General features: G+C 33.9%; 3 protein-coding genes across 3 annotated transcripts; 1 reads left to right on the forward strand and 2 right to left on the reverse strand.

Annotated features, from left to right (window-relative positions):
- Positions 1-294: 294 nt before the first annotated feature.
- Positions 295-2,309, reverse strand: LOC143550628 (cytochrome P450 81Q32-like). The gene is made up of 2 exons (XM_077041246.1): positions 1,375-2,309; positions 295-974 (listed from the first exon to the last, which is right to left on the reverse strand). Exons 1-2 carry the CDS (start codon positions 2,302-2,304, stop codon positions 363-365), a joined length of 1,542 nt encoding a protein of 513 aa, XP_076897361.1. The 5' UTR covers positions 2,305-2,309; the 3' UTR covers positions 295-362.
- Positions 2,310-19,603: 17,294 nt separating this feature from the next.
- LOC143550629 (BTB/POZ domain-containing protein At4g08455-like) lies at positions 19,604-21,913 on the forward strand. The gene is made up of 2 exons (XM_077041247.1): positions 19,604-19,965; positions 21,255-21,913. Exons 1-2 carry the CDS (start codon positions 19,687-19,689, stop codon positions 21,783-21,785), a joined length of 810 nt encoding a protein of 269 aa, XP_076897362.1. The 5' UTR covers positions 19,604-19,686; the 3' UTR covers positions 21,786-21,913.
- Positions 21,914-21,984: 71 nt separating this feature from the next.
- Positions 21,985-24,589, reverse strand: LOC143550631 (uncharacterized). Its single transcript, XM_077041248.1, has 5 exons — positions 24,368-24,589; positions 23,485-23,623; positions 23,337-23,368; positions 23,161-23,247; positions 21,985-22,443 (listed from the first exon to the last, which is right to left on the reverse strand). The coding sequence occupies exons 1-5, from the start codon at positions 24,584-24,586 to the stop codon at positions 22,312-22,314; spliced, it is 609 nt and encodes a 202-aa protein (XP_076897363.1). The 5' UTR covers positions 24,587-24,589; the 3' UTR covers positions 21,985-22,311.
- Between the last annotated feature and the right edge of the window lie 3,072 nt (positions 24,590-27,661).

Here is a 27,661-nt window from a genome sequence, read left to right on the forward strand (position 1 = left end):
AAGAAACTAGAAAACCATTGAGCTTCTAATGATTAAATCAAAAAACATAAATATTAATTTTAAACTCTTGTAATTCCATAACTCATTTCGTCATTATTTGGTAAACTTTTGATCTCTCCACATCAAAATGTCAATAGTTATAACTATATATATTGATGATATAGTAGAATCGTTTTGCAACAAATAATATATGAAGTAAATTACAACACTGTACTATCATTGACATACTCTTTCACACACTTGTTATAATTCTATATTTGCCAATTTAATAATAAGAAATCACTATGTATATTCTATACTATTTTGACACTTAGCTACCAATGATTTAGCTTTGAGTAATATTGAATATTCTCTTTTCACATTTAAAACAGCAATTTGGCCATGTTTCCACGAGGTTGACACTTTGCTACCAATGGTTTAGCTTTTGGCATGGTCAATCCCGTTCCTTCGGTCATGTCGATCATTTCTTCGCCCACCCTTTCCCACTCGAAGCATTGAATAAGTGTACCCAACGCCAACCCGACCATGCGCATTGCCAAGTTTTCTGCTGGACAACTCCTCCTTCCGGACCCAAATGGCATTAGCTTAAACCCATCTCTTGAACCTTGTAGCCCTCTAAACCTATCTGGTTTAAACGTCTTAGGGTCTTCCCAATTCTTGGGGTCATTTTGCATGGCCCATAAGTTCATCAAAAGCATTGTACCACTTGGGATATTGTACCCTCCAACCGTACAATCCTTTGAGGACTCGTGGAACACGAGTGGACCAGGAGGGTACAATCTCATCGTCTCGTTTACTATGCATCTTAGATAAGGAAGATTGGATATGTCAGATTCGTTAATTAGACGATCTTTGCCTACACAATCCTCGATCTCGGCTTGTGCCTGCTTTAGAACTTGGGGATTGTTTAACAAAAGTGATAGCATCCATTCCATAGTTCCACTTGATGTGTCTGTTCCTGCTGATAGTAGTACCTGAATATACAATCCATGGTTAGCGGTAGTAGTTTACACTTGTTTCCTTTGATTCTCTTAACTTTAATTTATGTTCCTTTTTTTCAATTACTATTGCTTAGAAAGGCGTTCTCTTAGTAACCTCTTTATAACTTGGGATAGAGGTAAGCCTTCCTTATCCGTATTCTTCTCACAACTTACCACTAGCTCTGCTATTAGTGAGATTAGTCTAAGTACGTTTGTTTGTTGTTATTGTTTTAAATTATTTTATAAAATGAACAAACAAACGTACGTACCCAACATTATCCCAATCGTATGGGAAAGATTACCTCTACCCAGGAGATCGAGAAGCGGCTCCTTGTAATATTAATCAATTAAAATGACCAAAATATGATTGTAGTATATGTTAAAAGGCTTTTACCTGCATTAAACCTTTGATAACTTCATCCTTGTAATATTCAGGTTCTTTTTCTTGCAATATGAGTAGAACTTCAATCAAGTTCTTCTTCTTCTTCTTCTCTTCCTTCTCTGTCATCCCGGCCTCTATGCCACCACCCTTGGCTGCCGCCACCACCAACTTTCTTTTATGCTCTTCTAACAAACCTTGCATGATCCTATCTCTCTTTTCCCCCAAGGCCACCATCTTCTTCTCCAACTCTCTCCCTCCTACCCACTTCCACCATGGCAAATAATCCGACACATTCGTTGTCTCCATCAACACAAACGTCTCCATTACGGTCTCCTTAAACCGCCCTGCTTCTTCAACATCCGCCACCGACTCACCATAGTATCTCTTCCCCGCAATCATCATCATCATGACATTCAACATGAGCTCAAAAAACATTGACTTCATTTCAACCATCCCGTCCTCCATCGCTCTACCATACACCTTCTTAGCCAAGAGCCTCACTTCCTCCACTCGAATATGATTTAGGCTTTGTAGCCTATGAGCCGATAAAAGCTCAAGCGAGGCAATACGATGTAAGTTACGCCAATGATCACCGTAGCTTGACCAAGAAAGAGTGGTGTAGTCATACCCAAGGTGTTTTCCAGCTAGCAAATGAGGACGGTTAGCGAAAGTAACATCGTTGGTGGTAAGGCATTCCTCCACCGCTGCTGGAGACGAAACCAACAATGCTTTACGGGTGCCAAATTGGAGCATGAGAATTGGACCGTAACGGTTGGATAGTTTGCCTAATGCTCGGTAGAGAGGGCTTTTCACTAGGTAAAGATGACCAAGTATGGGTAAGCATGGGAATGGGCTTGGTGGTAAATTCCTATTCCTTACAAAGGCAAATTTTGTAAGCCATATAGTAGCAATGATAGAGAGGATCATATATATTATTTCCATATTATGGTTTGGTGGTATGAGTTTTGTTAATAAGATTACAACATATTTATAGGAGTATGTACGTACTTGCATTCAAGTTATACAACTTTTCTAATCTATGTTCCCATGCCGGACAGATAAATTTACAAGTTGTATAAGTAGTTATTATATGATTTTTGAGAATATCAGCCGCTTTAAATCATTATTATTATCTCATATGCAAAGTTGACTTTGTATTTTAAAGGAAATGGTCAACTTGGTAAGCCTCATTTATTATTACGTGATATGTTATCACAAAGTTGGCCAAATTTTATAAAAGTCAAATGTGAGTATCTTTAAATTGCAAGATTCTGAGTTAATGGTAGTCGGGTATTAAACCCGAACGCGTTACGCCGCTTTTAGGCATGAAGAAATTAATGTCCTAAAAACTTTGTAGAAATTCAAAATCTTTACGCAAACATATCATTATAAAACATATAATGGAGGTTGAAGGGTGAGATATTGCAAGTTGTTAAAGGTCCATATACAACATTCAAAACTAATTTTTAAAAACCCAGTTTTAATGACTTGTACATAAGTTCTTAAATGATTTGTACATCATAACTCACAACTCTGTTTTGAGTGAAATTTATATTAAAATGTGGATAAAAATAAGCACGTTATAATGGTATATTCAGAATTTTATAACGTATCATATTTAAAAAATTATAAACAAAAAAAAAATTTATGAGTAGGACAAGTGTCAGCTTATGATTATCTGTTGAAATCAAAGTCATGGTCATATCGTAAGTTTAAGGCTTAAGCGTAAGATAATGAGTTATAAGCTTTCCATTTATGCATCATATTGTTTGTAACTTGAGCTTCAAAACTTGTATCAAATACTCCCATTTAAATTTGTAGTTTTGTACTATAGGATCTATTGTGAAAAAGAAAAAAAAGAAAAAAATGAACCTACTATGAACACGGACCAAGCTAAATTGTACGTATATATGGTCCTTCCACTATAAGAAAACTGTTCTGACACGACCAACCCTATACCGACCACAATTGTGGCCGCTATAGAACACCTGTAGCGACCACATGTGGTCAGTATAAGGTTTGACCAGATTTCATTTCTGACCAACCTTTTACCGACCACATGTGGTCGGCATAGGTTTAGCGGGAACTTTGGCGCCTCGTGAAAATTTATCCCGACCACATGTGGTCGGGAAAAAGTAAATCTCTTGAATTTTTGTTTTTTTTTAATCTTTAGCCGGGTTAAAATATTATCACAACACCTATACTGACCACATGTGGTCGGGATAGGGTTGATAATTTTTTTTCTTTAATTTTATTAGCTACGAAACAAAGTACTGGCCACATATGGTCGGTATAGGTTGGCTTAATTTCAATTATTTTTTTAATTTAAGTTAGCGGGAACACTATATTTGTTGGCGCCATCAAGGAAACCTTTTTCCCGACCACATGTGGTCGGGATAGATTTTTTTATTTAATTTTGATTTTAATTTTTGGCGATATCGTCAAACCTTTTCCCGACCACATGTGGTCGGAATAGGTTATTTTATTTTAATTTTGATTTTATTGTATCTTGAACCATTGAAAGCAAGAAACGAGGTCATTTGATAACCTCTATTCCGATGATGTCACCAGGAAAGGTTTTTATTTTAATTTTGGTTTCGTTTATATAAATTAAATTAAATGACAACGTTTTAGCCCCCGGCCCGGTTGACATGTTGTTGGGACAAATTCCTTTTATATGTTTTAATTTACTTCTAGAAATTAAACGAAAAGACCATGTTCTACATAGAGTATTATATATATAATACTAATTTATAAAAACTGAGAACGTAGAAAATAATACTAATTTATATGTTCTTGTCTATGTATTTATGTTTTGTGTACATTTTAATCTTAACATAAGAACGTGGGAAATAATACTAATTTATAAAAAACTGAGAACGTAAGAAACATACCAACTACAATACCATTCTACATAATGATTTATAATAACAAAGGAAAAAATCTAAAAATTACAACAAAAAAATCAAAATCAAGAACAAGATAATAACAACACATACCAACAAATAATTATAAGAAAAAAATCTAATATTGACAAAAAAATATAAATCAGCAAATACTTATAATGTCCCATAATCGAAAATTAGCGAATACGAACAAAAAATAACAACACCTATAAAAATAAACCTAATGATAACAGCAAATTGGTTCTTACTATGTGTGTGTGTGTTTGTGTCTGAGTTGTGTATGTATGTATGTATATGTCTATGTATGTATGTGTTGTGTATCTATGTATTTGTGTATGTAAGTGTTGTGTGTATATGTCTATGTATGTGTATGTGTATGTGTGGTGTATGTATATACGTATGTATGTCTATGTCTATGTCTATGTATGTATGTGTTGTGTATGCATGTATGTGCGTGTGTTGTGTGTATATGTCTATATATGTGTTGTGTATGTATGTGTGTAAATGACTATGTCTATGTATGTGTGTGTTGTGTATGTATATGTCTGTGTATGTGCTGTGTATGTATGTATGTGTGTAAATGACTATGTCTATGTATGTGTGTGTTGTGTATGTATATGTCTATGTATGTATGTATGTATGTATGTATGTATGTATGTATGTATGTATGTATGTATGTATGTATGTGTGTAAATGACTATGTCTATGTATGTGTGTGCTGTGTATGTATATGTCTATGTATGTATGTATGTATGTGTGTGTATAAATGATTATGTCTATGTATGTGTGTGTTGTGTATGTATATGTCTATGTATGTATGTGTTATGTATGTATGTGTTATGTATGTGTGTAAATGACTATGTCTATGTATGTGTGTGTTGTGTATGTATATGTCTATGTATGTAGGTGTTGTGTATGCATGTACGTATGTATGTGTATGTATGTACGTATGTATGTACGTATGTATGTATGTATGTAAGTATTATATGTCTATATATGTATCTATGTATGTATGCATTTGTGTATGTATGTATGTATGTATGTATGTATGCATATGTCTATGTTTATGTATGTATGTGTTGTGTATATATGTTTATGTATGTATATGTCTATGTTTATGTATGTATGTGTATATGTATATGTATATGTCTATGTATGTAGGTACGTATGCATGTAAGTGTGTATGTATGTAGGAATGAGCAAAATCGGGTACTGGTACCGGTACCGATATCAGTTCAATTCGGTATTGTTGGTACCGAATCGGTACCAAAGTTTTGAGTTTTAGTACCAGTACAGCACGGAACCGGTATTTCTCGAATTTTTACCTTTAAACCGGTAACTGGTACCGAATCATAAATTTTGTTACCGGTACCAGTACCAAGAATTCACAATTTTCGGTACCGGTAAGGTCCCAATCTCACCTCTATATGTATGTATTTGTCTATGTTTATGTGTATATGCTTTTACAAACCCTATACTGACCACATGTGGTCGGGATAGGTTTGATTTATTTTTAGCGGGAACACCAACTGCCATCACAACCCTCCACACCGTATATGATTACTTCGCAACATCCTTCCTCCACCACTGCCGGCTCCGTGTGTATTGTGCATCATAGTCCGGCTGCCTCCATCGCCGTCACATCTCCCTCGTCCGTTGTATATGATTTATGTTTAAATTATGCACACACAGCCCGTATCTCGATCATAAACGTTGTCGATTAGGCTTATTGTTTATCATTTCTCGTATACTTGCAGATGACTATTGGGAATACCCGGTGTTTGGTCAAAGGCACAAGAGGTATGATGTTAGATCCCCAAAATTATTATATGTGTTACAATTATATTTCCTTTTATGTTGGGGCAGAATGAAAGCTAACCAAAGTCAGGAATTTATCGTGTTTTGTTTGTTAATAATGTTTGATATTTGACTGTGAATCTTCTAATTAACTGAAATTAGGGCTTGATTTGGGTCTGTTTAATATGGATCAGTTTGGAGTTTGGAATGTTGCAACCTCCATCTCCTTGTAATTATGGGTAAGGTAGTTAAAAAAGGTGGATGCTCTTTTGAAATCGACTTGTCTGTAAAGGAGCCAATCCTTGGGCTCAGCTCATAACTTGTTTTTCTAACATCGGGCTCGGCTCATTTAGCGCTTATTAATTAAGGTATATATGTCTGTAATTAAGTTTATATATTTAAAATAAAAACTTAAATGAGCCTATGCTTGGCTTGAGCTCATGCAGTACGTTAAACAAGTTAAAGCTCGGCTTAGGCTCGGTTGTGCAATGTAATTAACACATAAAAGTCCAAAAACGGTAAAATTTAAAAATACACAAGGCTCGAAAAGCCTAAACAAACTTTTCATAAAAGGCGCGAGCTCGGGCTCGATAACTAAACGAACTTTATTTGAGGATTGGGATTGGCTCCAAAGCTGAAAACACTCGTCTTTGAGCTTTTTACTTATCTGAGCTTCAGTAGCCTGGCTCGCTTTCATACATAACTTGAACCGGTCTTTTGTTACTTTCATGTCTATGTTGCCATGTTGGTTAAGGCGATCAGGAGTTGACTGGCCGAGTTGCATACATGTAGTATAGAAGGGTATGTTTTACATCTGTTTCAAGTTTTTTAAGTATAAACTTCATGAATTGATTCTTCACAGCTTGATGCAATTGTTTATATTTCAACTTTTGACAGGAGCATAAGAATTAGAAAGGTAAAGAGGAATCTGGTATCAAGAAAGGTTGTGGGAGCTGTGATTCAAGGAGTAACCTCATACTGTCTCTTTCAATTTTGTAAGTATTTCATTTCATTTGCTTGTTTACACTTTTAGGTTACACTTTTAGTTTTTTTTGCCAATTGAATTTTTATTTGCTTTTTTAATATGTATATATTGTTGATGTGTATGCATATATGCATATATATGTTGGTTGGTATTACGAAAACGACTAGTTTGACTTGATGAAATGTGAATGTTTGTATGGGAATGTATCTATACATACATATGTATATTGGACTTATAGGTTTGTTTTAAGTATATTTGCAGTTTTGTTAATATGTATTAATGCATTTATTATATGTGTATGCAAATACGCATATATATATATATGTTAATATAACGAACACGTCTTATTTGACCCGCCATGTTTTTTTTCCCTTTAATATAGGATACAATTCAAGACGAGCTCACTCAGATGCGAAGTGAAGCGGGTGATTTTCCGGTTGATGAGGTAGGGTGTCTTAGACATTTACTCAGTCTACGCTGTGATTGGGAACGAGATATTCAGCGAAAGGTTAAATACAACCAAAATTGTGGCGTGCATGTACTAACAACCAATGCTATCACAACGAATCGTTATGCAAGAACAATAGACGTAATTGTGCGCCGAGATTGTTGAAATTAAGTGAATAAAAAAGGGTAGCTCGAGTCAAGATGGTGAAGTCACAGATATGATGAAGATACAGTGAGTTATTAGTTATGATGTTGTGACGGTTTGTGTGACAGTTTTAAACTATTTAGTTTAATGTTTTGTAATTTGACATTTATGGGATTATTTGTTAAAAAATTCAAGAATTTCATGAACTGAATCTTTACAATTTGGTTTTATTTGATAAAAATCTGGATAAATTATAATTTTTTTTACAAAAATGAAAAATTTATAATACTTATACCGACCACAATTCGTCGGCCTAGGTATTTAAAAAAAAACATATACCGACCACATGTCGTCAGCAAAAGTTTCTTAAGTTTTTATTTTACATTTATTTTTAAATAAGAAATAAAATTTGACAGAACTTTTTGCGACCACTTGTGGTCAGGAATGTATACGTATACCGACCGATTCTATACCGATCACAAATTTGACTTGTAGCGACCGTTTTCTATTGGCCACCCTATACCGACCACATGTGGTCGGTAAAACCTGTACCGACCACATGTGGTCGGTAAAGGCGGTCTGATCAGAGCAATTTTCTTGTAGTGTTGATATATTTTCACTCTCCTTTGCTTTATCTTTCGGATGGGGCAAATATGAATCACAATAAGTACAGCAAGCCGGTTATTTAAATGTTTAAAATTAAACCATCTTCTTGGAAATAAAAAGTCCCCTAATTTGGTAGTTGTGTTATCAAGTCCGTTTTGAGTTGTCTCCCATTATACTTTTACAAGACAGAAGAATTTTCATTGGGCAGATTGGAGTTTGATTATAGCCTCCAAAAATTTTTTTTGGCGGCTTAGGTATTGGCTCACTTCGAGCATCAAACCTTGCTCTTCTTTCGAAATGGAGCTGGAAAGCGAAAATAGAGTCAAACACGTACACTTTGGTTTAAATCAGTCTCGGCTATTCATCACAACGCGTGTAGGTCTACTTTCCTTCCTAGTAGTCTAGCATCACTGGTATTTGGAAATTTGGCAAAATATTTGTTTCATTGAACATGAGCTGGGAAATAGTTAATTGACTTTGGCCAAATTATCCTCGACTCATTTCCATTCAAAACATCTCGGATTCGAAACATCTAAGATAGGCCAAGTCATCGAGAGTTTTGATTCTCCCGTTTCGATTGAGATTTTCACTTGTAACAACATTGTTCCAATTAAGGTTAACTTCTTTTGTTGGCGTGCATCATTTGACTAATTTACTATTAGAGACTTTTTGGCTAAACAGGTATCTCCATTATACTCCCTTTCATGTCCAATATGTGGTCTCTTTGATGAATCTGCCGAGCATTTGCTTATTTAGTGTAACGTTGCAAATCATGTTTAGGCCCAACTCTACTCTTGGTGCAAGATTCTTTTAGCCCCTACTTCATGTATATCCGGTTCGCTCGCATAGGTCGCGTTCTTTCAAGGATCATCAACCAAAAACAAGGTGATGTATGCTCTTCATCTCATTACTATTTGTGCATTTGGCGATCACAAAATGAGTGAGTTTTTAATGGTAAATCCATTTGTCCATACAAATTTTGGATGACATATAAAGGCTTTGGGATCCTATGAATATTCATCTAACGTGAAAAGTTGTTTTCTGTAGATTGGAGTAAATCGTCTGATTTGAATTTTATGATTTGATTGTATTTGATGATGTTTTGGTGTACTTTTTCGTATTGTGTAGCTTCTTGCTAGTCTTGGGTTAGTTTATAAGATCCTATAGTTGTTAAAAAAATTAAAGAGAGAAAAACAAAAACTAAAGAGACAAACAAAACTTATTTATGGCTTATACAACAAAGAATGAAGAAAGTTAACTTTAAAAGAAAATAGAATGTGCAGCAATAAATCAATAAATGTATAGGAAATTAAAATAGGAAAGAATTATAATTTTGTTATTTAAATATAGGGTAAAGTTAAAATACAAAGGATAACAAAAATGAGAAGTGTGAGAAGGAATCTAGTCTATTGATCTTAGATTTGAATGACTGTGATTAATTTAATAAATAAAAATTGATGAAAATGGCATAAAGGTAATAACTCATCTTTGTTGACTTTCTCTCTCCACATGCAAGGCACATGTCAATTCCTCCATCATTTTAAAATATCCATAACTTTTACATACGACATTATTTTTAAAAAAAAAATTCACCATAATAATAAGCGTTTTTTTATCTTTAATATGAGTATCATATTGTTATAACAAAATTAAAAAAATTAATGGGTTTTTTAATTGTGTATTTTTGTTGTTCATTGTGTAATTGTGTAATATGATGTTTCCATTGTGTTTTACTTTTCAAGTCATTGTGTTATACGTATTCACCATTGTGTCTTACGTTTTAGGTCATTGTGTTATACATATTCACCATTGTGTCTTACGTTTTAGGTCATTGTGTTATACGTATTCACCATTGTGTTTTATGTATTAGATAAAAAGACACAATGGTGTGCGAAAAAACACAATGACGAAAAAAGACACAATAATAAGCGAAAAGACACAATGACGAAAAAAGACACAGTGGTGTGCGAAAAGACACAATGACGAAAAAAGACACAATGATAACCAAAAAGACACATGGTGTGCGAAAGACACAATGACGAAAAAAGACACAATGATAAGCGAAAAGACACAATGGTGTGCGAAAAGACACAATGACAAAAAAAGACACAATGATAAGCGAAAAGACACAATGTTGTGCGAAAAGATACAATGATGAAAAAAGACAAAATGATAAGGGAAAAGACACAATGGTGTGCGAAAAAAGACACAATGACGAAAAAAGACACAATGATAAGCAAAAAGACACAATGACGAAAAAAGACACAATGATAAGCGAAAAGACACAATGGTGTGCGAAAAGACACAATGACGAAAAAACACACAATGATAAGCGAAAAGACACAATGGCGTGCAGAAAGACACAATGACGAAAAAAGACACAATGGTGTGCGAAAAGACACAATGACGGAAAAAGAGTGACGGAAAAAACACAATGATAAGCGAAAAGACACAATAGTGTGCGAAAAGACACAATGACGTGATTTTTGTTTTAAATTTTATATAACAAAAATCATACTCATATTAAAGATAAAAAAACGCTTGTTATTATGATGATTTTTTTTAAAAGAAAAAATATCATACGAAAGAGTTATAAACGTTCTAAAATGTTGGGGGTATTAACATGTGTCTTGCATGTGGATAGAGAAAATGTGTATAATTACCTCTATACCCTTTTTCTTTTGGTCCCCACTTGACACATATCAATTATTTATGGCTTCTCACACTTCTCATTTTTGTTACCCTTTGTAGAATAACTTGACTCTTTAAATATATACGATTTATGGATTAGGTATTTTAAAAAGTTTATTTATGGACGGTGTCCTTTATATGTCTACATTCGTTTTTTGTCTTTTACACTAGCTGTCATAAAAAAACTCAGTTAAATCCAAATATATCAAGACTTAACAGAGTTTTTGTTTAACATATTTTATTCAGTTTCTTTTTCTATTAATATATTTAATTTATTTTTTAATTATGAATACTTAAATTGTATGTGTAAAATGACTTAAATGCCCTCACATGCCTATATTTAACCGGGTTTATTAGACGAAAATCTAACAAACATATCATGTAAAAGACACCATCTGCAAATAAACTTTTTAAATGATTTTATCCATAAATTGCATATATTTAAAAGATAAAATTTATAATTCTGTCTTAAAATTGATGAGCACAAGTAAAATAAAGTGCAAACGCCTCCATATTTAAATGAAGAAAAAGCCAAATTTATAGGTGAAAATGAATTGTAAAAAACGTAGAACACTTTCAAATATTTGCCAAATTCATAAATATAAAGTCCTCACGCTAGGTTAGAATATTAGAGTGTAGGCAGTGTCTTATGTTGTACCAAACTGAATAGCGGGTCATTTATTAGACCATACATAGTAAACACTAGATATATTCGGACATTTTGTGTCATGTGACGACTAGTAAGCTTTTAAACATTTTACAAAAAAATAGGTGTAGTGGAAAATGCCCTCAAACGTCTCTCTCTCTCTCTCACACACACACACACAAGACCCTCAAAACTAGTGACAAACTTGTGTTATGTACAAAACGCTTGTACCAAAAAATAACCCCAAAACGTCGGGGGGGGGGGGGGGGGGTGTTTCCCAACGTTTTGGCTCCAAAACGCCATCACAACTCTGCGATTACGGACGATCTTACATGCCGCATGACTTATATTCAAATTAATTTTAGGGATACCGATCAAAATGACTTTTTTTACCAACAACATTCCTTGACCAACTCCTAAAGCAAAAAAAATACCCAAAATGGCAACTTTTTAAACTGTCGGGTCCAACAAATTTGAACTGATATCTGACGAATCTATCTTACACCCTTCCATTTTTTAACCAACCTCATCTAGACACATATACAGTTAAACGATCGCCCAAAGATATATTACGTTGTGCTTTAAATCTATTCTGTCGGGCTTTAGATGTATTCTATCGGGCCCGAAGGAGTAATATTACATATGAAAATGAAGCCCGGCGGAATAGATATGGAGGCCTGACAAGATGTATATAAGGCCCGACACAATATATAAGAAGCCCGACGAAATAAATCTATGGCTAGCCGTTTAAGTGTATACGTGTCTAGATGTGATTGGTTCAAAAACGAAAATGTGTCAGATGGATTCGTCGGATATCAGTTCTAATAAGTTAGATCCGACGGTTTAAAAAGTGACCATTTTAGGTATTTTTTGGTTTGAGGGGGTTAGTCAGAAAATGTTTTTGATAAAAAGTGTCATTTAATCATTATCCCTTAATTTTGCTCACTTGTGGCTCTATTACAAAATTTATTTATTTTTATTATTCTAGACCTAATAATTAGGCTATAGAACAGTTTATTGCAGTTAGTAATGAAATTTAGGAAAATGTAAAATGATTTCTTAAGATGGTATATGTATGATTTTAGTCCTTTTGTATGTCAGAAACCTCAAAAGTTCCTTTTTCTTTCGAAATTCAAATCTTAGTAATTGAATAAAACATTTTTCAAACGTCTGCTAAGACTTATTAACAATCTTTTGCATTTTATACAAATATTATTTTATTAAGATTTGTTACGTTATTTTAGTTCTAGTCTCTCTAAGATCACATGTTTATGTTGATTATCCACATTATCAAGTTCTTGCATTTCTTGATCTTTATACTTTATGTAGTAGATTCAGTGAATAACTAAACTTCATATTATTGATGTAGTGATTGTTGTTATGACTTGAGATGTTGTATTAAGCATTTAGGCACATGTATATTAAAAAATGAAGCCGAGTAATAATAATTACTATAGTTAAAAAACGGTGAAGTAATAATAATTACCATAGTATCATAATTACTCTAATTATTTATATACTTTTCACATTAAAAATTATTTAAATTTGTTCCTAACACCATATATTTAATAATATTATAGTTTTGTTTTACTTGATATACAATAAATTTATAGCTCCATTTTTAAAAGTTGTACCCTTATATGTTTAACTGATCCCTACAATAAGCATCTGACACGACCTGAACATAACATGGGAGAAAAAGTTTTGGATAAGCTAACACGACTTGAGCTGTTCAACATGACAAAAAAATAAAAAGATTTTGGGTTAGCCGACACAACTTTAACTGTTGAATATGACACAGGAAAAAAAGTTTTTGGTCAGCCAACACGATTTGAACTGTGATTACAACCCAGGGGATCGAAAGTTTGAATCCTTGTGTCTCAAATTTTTTTCTAACACAATCTTGGTGGGTTATCAAACCGAGTTCATCACAAATTGAAGCGATACCGCTCGAATTCACGCTACATCCAGACGTAAAGCGTGAGTTTAACGTTGTATTCCCGAGTTGAGTTAAGGAGAGAAAGGAAAAAGAATCCTTTCCTTTTCATTTTCATTTTCACTTTCTTTCATCTTTTTCTTTCCTTTCTTTTCCATCTAATTATTTCCAATTTGGAAAGAAAACAAACCCATCCAATTTACCTTTCATATGTCTTTTTTTCTTTTCTTTACTTTACACTACATTCTCGGGTTTAAAATACAAGAAAAAGAAATGATAAGATTGGATAGGAAAAGAAATCATATACTTAAAAGGAATTCTCGAAGTTAAAATAAAAAATAAAAGAAAAGAAAAAAAAAGTGTTAATTAGATTCTTGAGGTAGATCGAAAAGAAAAAATGGGGGGGGGATTTACAATTATGTTCTCATAGTAACATGAAAAAGATAATTAAGATATGAGAAATTAGTAATATTTTAATGGTCTATAAACTTTCCTTCGCAATCATACCATATTTAGCAGGAAAGTTTTGAAGGAAAAAAAGACCTAAGTTTTCTTTTCATTTTCTTTCTTTTATTTTAATAAAAGAAAACTACCATTTGTCTCCTTGTGTAATATCGTCGCGAGATGGATTGACCACTGAAAAAGAATTTAAGCATGTTGCGACTCTGTGTTTCTCGGGTGGGTTTTTTTGGCTCCTTCCCGTCAGTTGACTAACCAAAAAGGTTGAAATGACCATTTTACCCCTAAGCCTATAATTAATTCTAAAACTTATCTTTCAAAATCGTGTAGAGGATGGGGTTCGAACCCCCGACCTTTGGTTTAACAACAAACAAAACCTACCATGTGAGCTAATATAATGTTTGGTATAGTTGTATAATATGAAATATATATTACCACTTCATCATTTATTATCATCTCCAGATTCATAAACTCATCATCATCATCATCTCAAGATTCATAACCTTAATTTATCCTTTTTAAAATAATCTGTTACTAGATATATATTTTATAAATATTTCCATTTAAACTCTTTTAAACCTTTATAGGATTGAATATCATGCTACTATTTCTATTGATAACGAGTTGTTTGAAAAACACATCTCATAAATGTTGGAAAATAATCTGACCATAAATCTCTAGAGAAACTTTGAATAAAAAAAGAGCAATTGGTGGCCAGAATCCATGGCGGAAAAACTAGATGACCGGAATCCGGAATCCATGGCAGCGGAAAAACTAGATGACCGGAATCCATGGCAACCTCTTCTTCTTCTTCTTCTTCTTCTTCTTCTTCTTCTTCATCTCTCCATCCTCTTCCTCTTAATCCTCTCCGCCTCCTCCGACCCACGCGCCACCACCCCCGGCAACCAACATCACCGACCCTTCTCAATCCCGTCCACGACCTCTCCCGTACCGACTGTCTCGTCTGCTACACCGTCCCCGGCTGCTTTTTTGTACAAGCCATTGACCCGGCAACAGATACCATAAATTGCACTTCCAGTTTACCAAATAATAATAACTAGGATGATTTCCAATGTGGGTTTTTGGAGTTTAATCGGAGTGTGGGTAAGTTGGCGGAGAATGTTATTAGATTAGCTGTTAATAATTGTAACATCCCCAAAATTTCGATCCAAATTTGACAAATTAGGAAAGTTGAGGGATCAAAAATAATCTCAAGATAAGTAATGGGAAAATATTAAATAAGGAATTATAAGAAAAATAAGAAAATAAAAAAATATTTCCTAAAGCTAAGTATTCTTACATGGAGGAAATAAGTTAAGAGAAAACTCAATCCCACATTGGAAAATGTAAGAAAATGGAAGCATTCCAACAAGGTATAAATATGGAAGATGGAATCCATCCCACATGGTAAGTGGTAAAGAAATGGAAGCTCTTTATAAGAGATAGAATTTCCATAGTTATATTCTTTTATGAATATCATGCACTAAGTGGTCCAAGCGGAGGGTGCGTAGCACCCGACGCGCACGCGCACGGGCTCGGGCTCGGGCTCGGGCGAGGAAGAGGAAGAGGAAGAGGAAGAGGAAGAGGAAGAGGAAGAGGAAGACGGCGACGGCAAAGGGCGTTGGGCGCAATGTGGCGCTTCGATGGCGCACTTCGCACGCTCGCATCGCCGCGAGCCGCTTTAAGAGCCGCCTTAGTATTTTTGGACAACGAGAATTAGACTAGAAATGACAAGCTATAAAAGACGAGGGACTAAAACTGAAAAATAATATCCAGGGACCCATCGCGCTACGCGATGAGTCCAAGAAGACGGGCATCGCGTACCGCGATGACCCGTGATGACTCACGGACACGTGTCACGCCCGGGTGACACTTGGCAGCATGACAGGACACGTGTCAGACCACGTGGCAAACGTGTCAGGCCACGTGGCAACACGTGGCGAGACCTCAGAAACGTGTCGGTCGCGGTACGCGACGAAGCCAGGAAAAGGACCCATCGCGTACCGCGATGGGATCCAAAATCAGCTATAAATAGAGGGCGGTCACGGCTCATTTGCACACATACTCCTACACTCTCTATCTAAGTTACTTTCTCTCTCTACCTCGGCTTGCGTGTCGAACATCGTTTTGCGTGCCACCGACCCGACAATCATAACCTCGTAATCCGTACCAAATACCCGGTGTTTTCCTCGAAGTGCGTGCCATCCAGAAGTAACCCGACATTCCGTCTCGAAGTACGTGCACGACCCGGCGACCGAACAATGTCTCAATAAGCGTGCATAGAGTAGAAGTGTTGCCCATATAAACTTAGGAATATCTAACTCCAAATACCGTGCGAGGTAAGGAGTTCTGCCTAAATTATTATTATATTATTATAAATGGCTTAGACCATAGTCGGAGATATTGCTGAACCTTGATTACAATTAAGTAGTATGTAACTTTTCTTAAGCAAAGGTTATAGTCAAAATAGTATTTCTTTATGACTAAGAAATATAATACAAGAGATTATAATTAATGTTTCTTCTAGAAGAAGAAACTCAGTATAGACGTTTCTTCCTGAAGAAGAAACGTAACACATAAATGGTAAATAAAGAAGTGGACTAAAGGTCCAAATGTTTTATATGAACAAATGATTTTATCAAGGTTAAAGCTATACGAAATAGACTAAAGGTCTAAATCTAGATCGCTGATCTAGTTATTTATACAAAATGTTATTCTTGTACTATAGGTCTGAGGTAACAAAACAAGAAGAAGAGAACAGAAAACAGGAATCAGTAACAGAAACTGATTATAAACAGACAATGTGAATACGCCCCAAACCCTTTTATACTGAGTCAGAATGTTTGCATAGGATTTACGAATCCTTAAAAACTTTGTGTACAATAATAAGGAACGGACAATCTGATTAAGAGTATACATGTGTCTGGATCCATTCATACATGGTGACTCGTCATTTTCCCGAGGCCATGCAAATCATCAACATGTCTCCGGAAGCTTGATGAGAAATGATTTGTGTATATAATTAATTGTACAAGGTACTTAGGGTAATTTGAACCCAATTTAGTTGGGTGCCTAATGAGTAGTCACAATGGTATTATTGTTGGTTTCACAAAGGTATTGAAAAGAGATTTTAGAGTCAGCGTTATTCACCAGCTTTGTGCTGACGTATTTTCCCACACATGTTACAGGGAAACAAGAAAGGTTAGAACATACAAGCAAGAAGGAATAGAAGATTGGAGTTATAGTCATTAGATGCTATCTGATGGCTCAGATATTTTATTTCAATATATTATAAAGAGTTATGTTTTCTAAAGAAATGTATTGTAAACGATGGACGGGTATTTAAACCCGACTTTTTAATAAGTTTTCAAAGTAATAATATTTTATTAAAGACTTCCGCTGAAATAAAACCCGCAACTCTGATTTATTTACAAAACAGGTACCAACTTGTGGTCACACGCCTAGGCCCTAAGTCGGGGTGTGACAGGTTGGTATCAGAGCCATCAATCTTAGCGAATTAGGTATTTGATTATACCTAGGCTTTGATTAAGGGTAAGTTTTGAAAACTTATTATACGAATAGTGATTCAAGAAAACAAGATACTTAGTTGAAAAGTATCAATAAATTATTCATAACTAAATACGGATAAGATAGGAACGTCTACCTATCCTTAAAATTAAACCTCGCGCAGATGTCCGATTGTCAATCTAGCCAAGGATCATGTCAGCCTCGATTTGGCAAAGGAAAATGATTTATGGGAACGTCTTTTCTCCCAATTTCTATATCTAGCGATGAAAGTACATGCTAAACAAAAATGGAGGAAGATTCAGATTCCGATTGATTCTGACATTCCACTAGCTCGGATTATTTAAAATCAAAATACGTATGGAGACGTATCAAGTAGATCCAAGAAACCAATGATGCCAAAGGAAAAAGAAGTAATGACTTATCCGGAAGAATATCCTCACAAACAAGAATATTTAATTTGATTATCAAGAAAGATAGCAAGATTAAGAAATTAGTCATTCGATGGAAGAAATAGAACCATAGTAGAGAGTATAATTGTAACAAAAATAATATGCACTCTTGTAACTATAATAAGATGAATAAAAGATATGTTTTAAGTTCTTCGAATATTGGACTTATCTTTTAAAATTTTATTGTAGTATGTCAAGAGAAGAAAGTGCAAACTCTCACAACAGTCCTCCCAAGAAATCGGGAAACGAAGAAAACATTAATAATAAAGATAATGAAATTCCAGCCCAATATAAAGAAGGAATTCAAAAGATGATTAAGGAAGCTATCAAAGACATTTCTATAAATCAAAGTCAAACAAAATCCAACAAAAAAAGTAAAAGTGAATCTAGAAAGGAAGAGGCTTATGACAACTCTACAACTGATAATAATCCAAGGAACAAGAAACGAAAGAAACGTAAGATTCAAAAAGGATGTAACTTTAAGAACTTTAAAGTTTACAATCCTAAAGAATTTCATGGAGACTCGGATGGTATAGCCGCTATGAGATGGCTAGAAGAACAAGAATCAATCGTCACCATAAGCAAATGTACTGGTGAGGAAGCTATCCAGTATTCTTCACAAATGTTCAAGGGAGAAGCTCTTGAATGGTGGAATACCATAATTCAAAACAAGGGTCAAGAAACCATGTATAACTTAAGTTGGGAAACATTCAAAGGTCTCATCTTAAAGAAATTTTGCCCAACTCATGAAATGGATCGAATTCAAACCGAGTTATGGAATCACAAGGTTGTTGGCACAAATCCTAGGGAATATAATACTAAATTCCTAGAATACTGCCGACTGGTTCCACATCTAGTAACTCCGGAATTTAACAAAGTAGCTCGTTACATATATGAAGTACCAAGAGAAATAATATTTTATTAAAGACTTCCGCTGAAATAAAACCCGCAACTCTGATTTATTTACAAAATAGGTACCAATTTGTGGTCACACACCTAGGCCCTAAGTCGGGGTGTGACAATAATAGTGGGGTTGGTGTGTTGGGGTTGAATGGGGATGAACATCATATGTGATGAAGATCATATGTTATTATTATTATTATATATTATTAATTTATTATCTATTATTATTATTATTATTTATTAAGAGATTACCAAAATGCCCTTATCATCCGTCAGTCAACTGTAGTTTGACCAACGAAAGGAGCCAAGAAAAACCCGCCCGAGAAACACAGAGGCGCAAAATGTGCAAATTCTTTTTCAGTGGTCAATCCATCTCGCGATAGGGAGGTAAATTGTAATTTTCTCTTTTAATAAAAAACTCAAAAATGAAAAAATAAAAAGTTTTCTTATCTTTTTTTTTTCAAAACACTTAAATAAAAAACTCAAAAATATACTGCTAATGAAACTAAGGAGGATACATTTATTTGTTTCTTTTCCTTTCTTTTCTTTTAAACTCATAGACAACACTCCACTTTTTTCTCTTTATTTCTTTGGTCTGTCTTTTATTTAACGAGACTTGAGAAAAGCAACAAACTTCAACCAATCACTTAAATAAAACAAACTTTAAAGAAAGTGAAATAAAAACAAGATAGTGGTTCAATAATAGAGGGGTAAAGCCGTAAAAAATCTCAACCATTAATTACGTCGACATATCCGAAAGCCAAATACCACGTCACCACCACTACCACCGGCAGCCGTACTTAATCTCTCAACATCATCGGAGACAATGAAATGCGTGTCTTGCAAGGAAACCTACGACGCAAAAGACGCCGGAACGTGTAGAGAGTGTTACGAGGAGGCCAGTGAGACTGAAGAAGAACTCAAGCGTGAGATCGAAGAACTCAAAGCGAAAGTCAATTTCCTCCGATTCTGGGCCCCACTTGACCCTCGTCCTCATGACTACAACCGATCTACCACCCCCGACGTCGTTCTGGTGGCTGTAGACGCAGATTCCGGCAACCCGGTGGCTAATTCTGCTCCTGTTCCGGCTAATAAGGCCGTGCTTGTAAGTACCTGTTTATTTGAAACTGTTAATAATATGATTAGATGGGTGAATATTAATTTCTAATACAACACTATTAGATGGGTTTGGTATTTGTATTAGTGTTTTAATTCGTTAACAAAAGATGATTAAACGAGGGTTTAATGTGTTTATATATATGTAAGTTTGAAAAATTACATGTAAAGTGTGTGTGTATGTATATATAACTTGAACAATCTAGATATAAAAATCCAATTCGATTAATCCCTTGTCAGGACCCCACCACCCGGCTAGCGATTTTTACAACACTGGGTTTAACCTTGAATTCCGTGTTGTGTTGCATCTTTTAATCCTTTGAATATCTGCCAAATGATAATTTCACCCGGCAGTTTTTTTTGTGTTAATTGAATGTGTTTTAAGTTTCAACCAACAGGAATGATGTATTGACACTCATTTGGTCCATTTTTTATAGATAATTATGTATTCCAAAATTTATACTGATGAAATTATAGTTTATTGTTGTTAAATAGAATAAGTTCTTTGTTTGGCCTGCTTCCTTGATAGTAAATTTCATTTGTTTGGCCCGTTATAACCCAAATTTATCAGTACATGTATAACTGTGTTACAATTGCCACTTGTACATATGTACAGTATACTTTGAAAACAATGTGTATTGCACCAGTCTTCTCTCGTTAAACGAAGGCACACATGCTTAGTATATCCCCAATTTGTGGGCTTACGCCGAATGTTAACCATCTTTGACTTTTCACTGCTTAGGCTCTTATCTTGCCCATTTAATCCCAATTATGTCACAACACCCATTCACATCAAAACCTAACGAAAGTGGAAGAATTGAAATTATCAATTATCGTTTGTTGATAGTTGGATTTGCTATTTCTTTTGAAACCGGGCCAGATTTCCCTGTGCATATAACTTTGGTTTTTTAGAACATGCAAATATTCAATAATTAAAAATGATTACAAAACTATGTTTTTATACTAATTTTGTAAATTCTTGAATATTTGAGTTCAAAAGGTTGTATGCATTTGCAAACTTGCAAATAACTTTTTTGGTGTTTTAAAACGTGCAAATAATCAGTAATTAAAAATGGTTACAAAAACAATATTATTACACTAATTTTGTAAATTCTATAAATATTTGAGTTTTAAGAGTTTGTGTGCATTTTAATACTTGTAGACTAGTTTAACTTGTTTTACTTTTAGCTATACTCATTCAATCGTTTAGAAAAATAGTATAACAAAAAGCGACCTGCTCAAAAATTAATCCTCTTTTATATCTGTTTTAATGAACAGGCGAGCCGATCACCCGTGTTCAGAGCCATGCTGGAAACCGAAATGGAAGAAAGCCTGAGTGGCACAATCAAACTAAGTGATGTATCATACGATGCCCTACGCGCGTTTGTCAACTATCTCTACACTGCCGAAGCATATCTTGATGATGACATGGCATGCAATCTTTTGATTTTGGCCGATAAATACGAAGTGAAGCATCTAAAAACATATTGTGAGAAATTCTTGATTTCAAAGCTGATATGGGAAACTTCACTTATAAGCTACTCGTTTGCTCATCAACATAATGCGAGTAACTTGCTTGATGCTGCATTATCGCTAATTTTGGATAATATGGATAAGTTAAGCAAGCGGGAAGAGTATTTGGAGCTTGTTGAGAAAGATCCTCGGCTTATTGTGGAGATTTATGAAGCTTATTTGTCTAAACAGGTTAATACCGCTGCTGCTGCTACTACTACTACTAGTAGTAGCCATGATGATAAGGTTAATATTGCTAGTGCTACTGGGTCTCGTGTTCCTACTTTTCTAGTGTAGGCGCGGTTTTGGGTTGTTTTAGGTTTAGTTTTGTGGATGTTTTGTTTTTATTTTGTGATGTGTTTTTTAAGAGGGTTGGTGCTGATTTTGGGGTTCTTTAAATAAATATCTGACTTTCACTAGTGTTTTATTTTCTTTAGCGAGTACCTCAATATTTTTTTGTGTTTTTGTAATGAAAGTAAGGGATGAATGTTACAATTAAATTGATCTAATGGCTATATAGAAAAACAGTACAATTTTTTTGTTATATTTGAGGGATTTTGATTTTTTCGCCAAAGATCATGAAAGCTATACCGATGGTAGAAGATGACCAATCTCACAAGAGAAGCATTTGGTAATCACTACCAGCTTAACAAGACATTATAACAGTGTTTGAAGAAATATATAGCGTCTTCACTTATAGCATAACTAAGACATTAATTCGTATCAGCACGTTTGATTTATACACGAGAAAAGATATAAGCAAGAAGCTATGATGACAACATATGAGATGAATGAAAGATGTGTTAGTGAAAGCTTCCTTCGATTACGGTTTGTTTTTATCTCCAACAGCATAGCGGTTTTCAGAGACGCTGAGGCCTGAGGTATGAAGCTGTTTCCGCTTCTTAACAAGATGTAGTGCAGTCTGCCTGTCCTCTTTTGCCTCTACACAATCAGCCTGCAAAATATATTATTACAACTTTTTTATGTTATATTTCCCGACACTAGCTATTTTATTGTAAATATCTGTAAAATCCATCACAAACATATATGCAACAACTAAACCAAATAAATTTGGCCCAAATCACAGAAACAGGACCATCCATGTAATTTACTCCATTGTTAAAATTGAAAATAGTTATTATTCCAGAGACCATTTTTGAAAGCAAACAAGGTAGTTGAGACTTGAGGACAATATCTGTAAAATTTACAGCTTGAGGACTAAATCTATAGTTTGGCCTAAATCACTGAAACCGGACCGTCCGTGTAATTTACTCAATTTTAACAATTGAAAATAATTATTAAGAAAAATGAAATTTTCTCATATTAGGGTGAAAGTATCAAGCAGCTTAAATTTTCTTGTTTTCAATTACATTTTTCATGAAGAACAACCAAAAACAGGCCGAGAATTTTCTAAGCATATGTAGCCGAGAAAATTAACCCGTTTTGATCAGCCCATTTCTTACCCCTTAACAAAAAAAAAAACCATATTACATTGATGGGTTTAATGAGAACCACTTCTAGACCGTCTTGATGAAAATTAACCCGTTTTGTACTTCTAAAAGTTCAAAATATCATCAGACAGACCGATGCAGTTTTGAAAAGTATATTCTTTCTTGATCAATAATAGAAACAAATTTAAAATGATATTTGATTTGGACTATTGAAGAAGTACCTTGATAGCTAACGCTGTGTCAAAACTCTCTATGGCACTATCAGGCTCCCCAAAGTTAAGTTGAGCCCTACCAAGTGTAACCCATGCCTGCACCAATGTTTCCAATCACATCATTAATTTCTGAATTGATTCTTAGTTTTTCTTTTTTTTTTTTCATAATATAAAAAACTACAAACCTCAGCCCACGAAGGCTCCAGTTGAGTTGCACCTACATAATAACAACATTTTGGGGTCATTTTTGTCCTTTACTGTTTTGCTTTCTCTTCAAGAACTTCATATTTAGTTCCAATCTTTTTTTAAATAATAACAAAAATAGATACCCACGAGTTGCTGCGGTTACGGACTTCCATGTTTCCCCAATTTCAAGTAAAACTTGAGCCTTTTGTTCGTGTAAAGCTGCTCTCTCGGGCATTAAAGTAATTGCAGCTTCCCACTTTCCAAGTGCTTCACGGTATTTTCCCGCCTAATAGAATAAAAAAAAACTGAATACCCAAAGATATAAACATAAACGAACAGAGAATGTTCGTGTTCGCTTGTTCAACTTTAACCAAACAATCAATTCGAAATGAACAACTAAACAAAAGGGCTTTTCTTGTTCGTGTCCGTTCGTTAAGAAAATGATCATGTTCGTGTTCATTCATTAGGTTCACGAATGTAACTATAAATAGAAAAACGAACATCACCGAGCTAAAACCAAATAAAAGGAAATGTGAAAAACAATGTGTTGGGTTTAAAAAGTTGTTAAAACTGAACTAAATTGTAGCGGGCTTAAAAAACTTAAAATAAATATATTAACAAACCAACTTAAACGAGCGTAAAGGAATGCAAACGAACATAAACAAACATAAATGATTGAACGAGACACGTTTCATCTTTTTTCATTTATTAAATAGACGGACATAAACAAACTTTCCACCAAAAACTTCACTAAACGTTCGGTTCATTTACAGAACAGGCATTAACTAGTATTAATTTAAATGTCTCAAATCCTTAATTCAAACCCCACAAATTCTCAAAACACCTAAATACAAAAAAAAATAAAAAAATTTGAAACAATAATCGAAAAGAATGAACATTAGGGCATGCTTTAAAACTCCAATCCCATGAAATCAAGATCAGATTGACCAAAAAACAGTTTAAAATTGGAACCAACAATAACCCAATGAACAGCAGCAAACACCAAAAAGGTGAAAGATTAATTACTTACCTCTGCAAGCTTGCTCCCCTGTTCTTCAAAAGAATCGGCAAGTTGAATCGTGTCAGCGGCTGTAGACTTATGGTGGGTACCAGATTCTCCAGCTCGTCCTTCTTCGGCGATTCTGGCGGAGGTGGCGTCCTCTTCATCTTCTTCGTGATCGAACGGGAGGTGAGAGATGGTGGCGATTGGACGTTTATTGTTCTTGTTCTTCCAAGCGAGTTTCATCATCAACTGCAATTTACTTTTGAGGGTTTGTTTGGTTAGCACAAATATATATTATAACAGTAGACTGCCCGGGTGATGCGGTGGCGGTGGCGGTGCGGTAGCGGTAGTTTATAATGTTGTAGTTGTGTATGTTATTTCACAAGTCTAACTCATGAAATATTGTATAAATAGTACTTTATTAGTATAATATTTTATAAAAGTTTATTGTACAATTGTTTTTACTTTTATTACTGTTTCAAGTTAGTAACACCAATATGCAGGGGCGGACCTATTAGTGTCCGAAGGTGGGCAGCCGCCCACCTTAAGTTTTTTCCTTTTAGTGTTATATATACGTGAAAATCCCGAGCGCTTCCCATAAAATTTTACAATCGCCTCCTTTGAGTTGAACTTTCAAAACCTACCACTAAGATGATGATCTCTTATTTTGATAACTTTTGAAAATCCGGCTATTATCCGACCGGGGTGGTGAACGGACTGTTAGAAAGCATTATGAAGAAGAAGACTCACATTTGTATGTAAATCAGAGTTACGGGTTATTAGTGGAAGACTTTATAAAACATGTGGTTTTATAGTTAAAATATTTACATTACAAAAAGACGAGACGAAAGTCTCGTTTAGATTTACTTGTTTATGAGTTTAACAAAAACATCATATTTTAATAATTAAACAAAATATCCGAGCCATCGGATTCTTGAGCTCTTCGTCCTTCAAGTCTATTCTTGGTTACCTGCAAAATGTTATAAAAATATGTCAGCACTGATTGCTAGTGAATATGCTGACGCTAAAATATTTTATTAGAATATCTAAATGTAGAGTAGTTTTTTTTTACTTTTATGAGTGCAATAAAACATGCGTTCCAAAGCATAATTATTGAGTGACACGTGCATAATCACTTTACTCTTTTTACCTTGTGGATTATCAATAATTTAAAATTTTAGTCAATGTAATATATTTAATGAAAATGATAAAAAGGAAGGTTCCTCTTTGAATTTATATTTAAAGTTAATTTTCTTTGTATATGATTTTCTTTGGGATCTTGTTTATTTATTTATGGTGGATTGTTAAAAATTATAATTGTACTATGTGAATTTAATATGTGCAGTTAATTTACTTATCACATTGTTTAATTAATATATGTGATAATTTATTATTGATCTGAATGAGAATCATGGTATATTATTAAAATTTAATGATTTATTTCGGTGTAAAACATGTATTATTCGTTACATAGTGAAACGATTTCTCAGGAGTAAAGTTGGAAAATCAACTTCTAAAATTTCTCATTGACCCGATTGGGCAAGATCGAAAAATAACTATTATGCTGCGATAGTCAAACGTCCTTTAAAAATTCCCGCCCCTCATGAAAAATTTTTCTAGGTCCGCCACTGCCACTATAATATATATTTTTCATAACTGTAACACATATTTGAATTACATTGTTTAACACTTATTTTGACCCCAAAATTTATCAGAGCTAATCAAAGATTTTAGACAAACCGTGAGATCATTTAATTATGTTTCTTATAAAAAATAGACATGTCATTATAAAATAATTTATTACATTGAATGTTGATTTATTGTTTTTTTAATTGGTGCAACTTATAAATAGTACCTTTAAAAGTTAATATACCAAGTCTATGAACCAAAGCGTATAATCACATGACGTTGAGGGTGTTTCTTTGTTTTTTTTATAAAGAATACCAATATAAACAATTTATTACATTCAATAAAAATTTGTAACAATTTGATTATTTTATGTGCGGTATAATATTATATTGAGTTGAATTTTATTCTTATGGTTTTGTAAATTGAAATGTATAATTGGGAGGGCTGATTTGTAATTTCATAGTTAATAATGTAAACAGAACGGAGGGTGTTTATAAACATTTTATAGGTTTTTAGTTGCATATATAAGTTGTACATTAATGTTTCATTGACTTGTACATTATAATCTACAAATCGGTTTTGAAAATTTTTTTATATCGAAACGTCGACAAAAATAAGCACCTCATAATGTTTGGTTCAGTTTTTTTTAAGAAAATTATACATTTAAAAATATGGACGAAAACAGAGAAAAAGATAAGTTTGACTAATTTTTTGATAAAGATGAGGGATAAAATGTGTAAACATTTCTAGATTTTACAAAAGTTAACTAAAGTTTAAGGGGTATATTGTAAGTTTTAAGGGGTATATATAGTAAATATAAAATGAGAATTGGAAGTTACGGGTTAGTTATTTTGTGTAAATCAAAAATGCCCCTAATAAATTTAAAAATCATGCATTAGAAGTTGTACAAGTTGCATTATAGATTGGACCTATTAAAAATTAAGAGGTCCTTGGGATTCTATTTATATATAGTATAGATTGATCATACCACGTGTACAACACTAAAAGTTTTGTTACTTGTCACTATTAATATAGTTGTTATATAACAATCTTTAAAACAATTTTAAAAAGTAAAAGATAATTATAAATATTAAATGTTTATAAAAATAGAAAATAAATATTAAATTAACAACTTTTAAGAATGATAAATATTATTTTAGTATTATAAATTTGTTAAAAAGATGAGTTTTAATGTAAAAGTGACAAGTGACAACTTATATCCTTTTATTACAGAGTATAGATATATTAAATATACGGGCTTTGTTAAATATTTAACACGTCATATTCTCTCTCACAGTCAAAATATGCATCGCCTCGTGTGTTATTTCACATACGCTACAACACACCCAAAAAATTTGCTTTTGTTTTGGTTACTGAAGGGATTGTATGCAATAACCATTTTATCTTGTACCGGTTTCGTGGACCTATTATCTTGTGAAAATTCCTAGCTTTAGCAACCACGACTAATTAACTAATCGACACTGATATATCGTTTGAGCTAGATTCCTTGGTCATGTTATCGTATGTAGAGATCCTTAGGTTCCATATTACAACAACTGGTTTTCCCTTCGATTGATTTCATGGACAATCACCGTTCATCGTGTAGATTACTGGCTTCGACTAACCATGAATACCCCATCTAGGGCTGTCTCCGAGATTTGAAAAAATATTTTGAGGCGAATTGGTAAAATA

Source organism: Bidens hawaiensis, unplaced genomic scaffold, assembly GCF_021521415.1.
Source record: "Bidens hawaiensis isolate Kalapana, Puna unplaced genomic scaffold, B.hawaiensis_p1.1 tig00016121_1, whole genome shotgun sequence".
NCBI classification, from domain to species: domain Eukaryota; kingdom Viridiplantae; phylum Streptophyta; class Magnoliopsida; order Asterales; family Asteraceae; genus Bidens; species Bidens hawaiensis.

What these genes read in the sequence shown, in the direction of transcription:
- LOC143550628 (XM_077041246.1), bottom strand. Translation starts at nt 2,304, where the DNA reads ATGGAAATAATATATATGATCCTCTCTATCATTGCTACTATATGGCTT. An exon ending in TTATCAAAGGTTTAATGCAG is followed by an intron (nt 975 to 1,374) that starts GTAAAAGCCTTT and finishes TTGTATATTCAG; the next exon opens with GTACTACTATCAGCAGGAAC.
- LOC143550631 (XM_077041248.1), bottom strand. Translation starts at nt 24,586, where the DNA reads ATGATGAAACTCGCTTGGAAGAACAAGAACAATAAACGTCCAATCGCC. An exon ending in GTCCGTAACCGCAGCAACTC is followed by an intron (nt 23,369 to 23,484) that starts GTGGGTATCTAT and finishes GTTATTATGTAG; the next exon opens with GTGCAACTCAACTGGAGCCT. An exon ending in ACACAGCGTTAGCTATCAAG is followed by an intron (nt 22,444 to 23,160) that starts GTACTTCTTCAA and finishes TATATTTTGCAG; the next exon opens with GCTGATTGTGTAGAGGCAAA.
- LOC143550629 (XM_077041247.1), top strand. Translation starts at nt 19,687, where the DNA reads ATGAAATGCGTGTCTTGCAAGGAAACCTACGACGCAAAAGACGCCGGA. An exon ending in CGGCTAATAAGGCCGTGCTT is followed by an intron (nt 19,966 to 21,254) that starts GTAAGTACCTGT and finishes TTTAATGAACAG; the next exon opens with GCGAGCCGATCACCCGTGTT.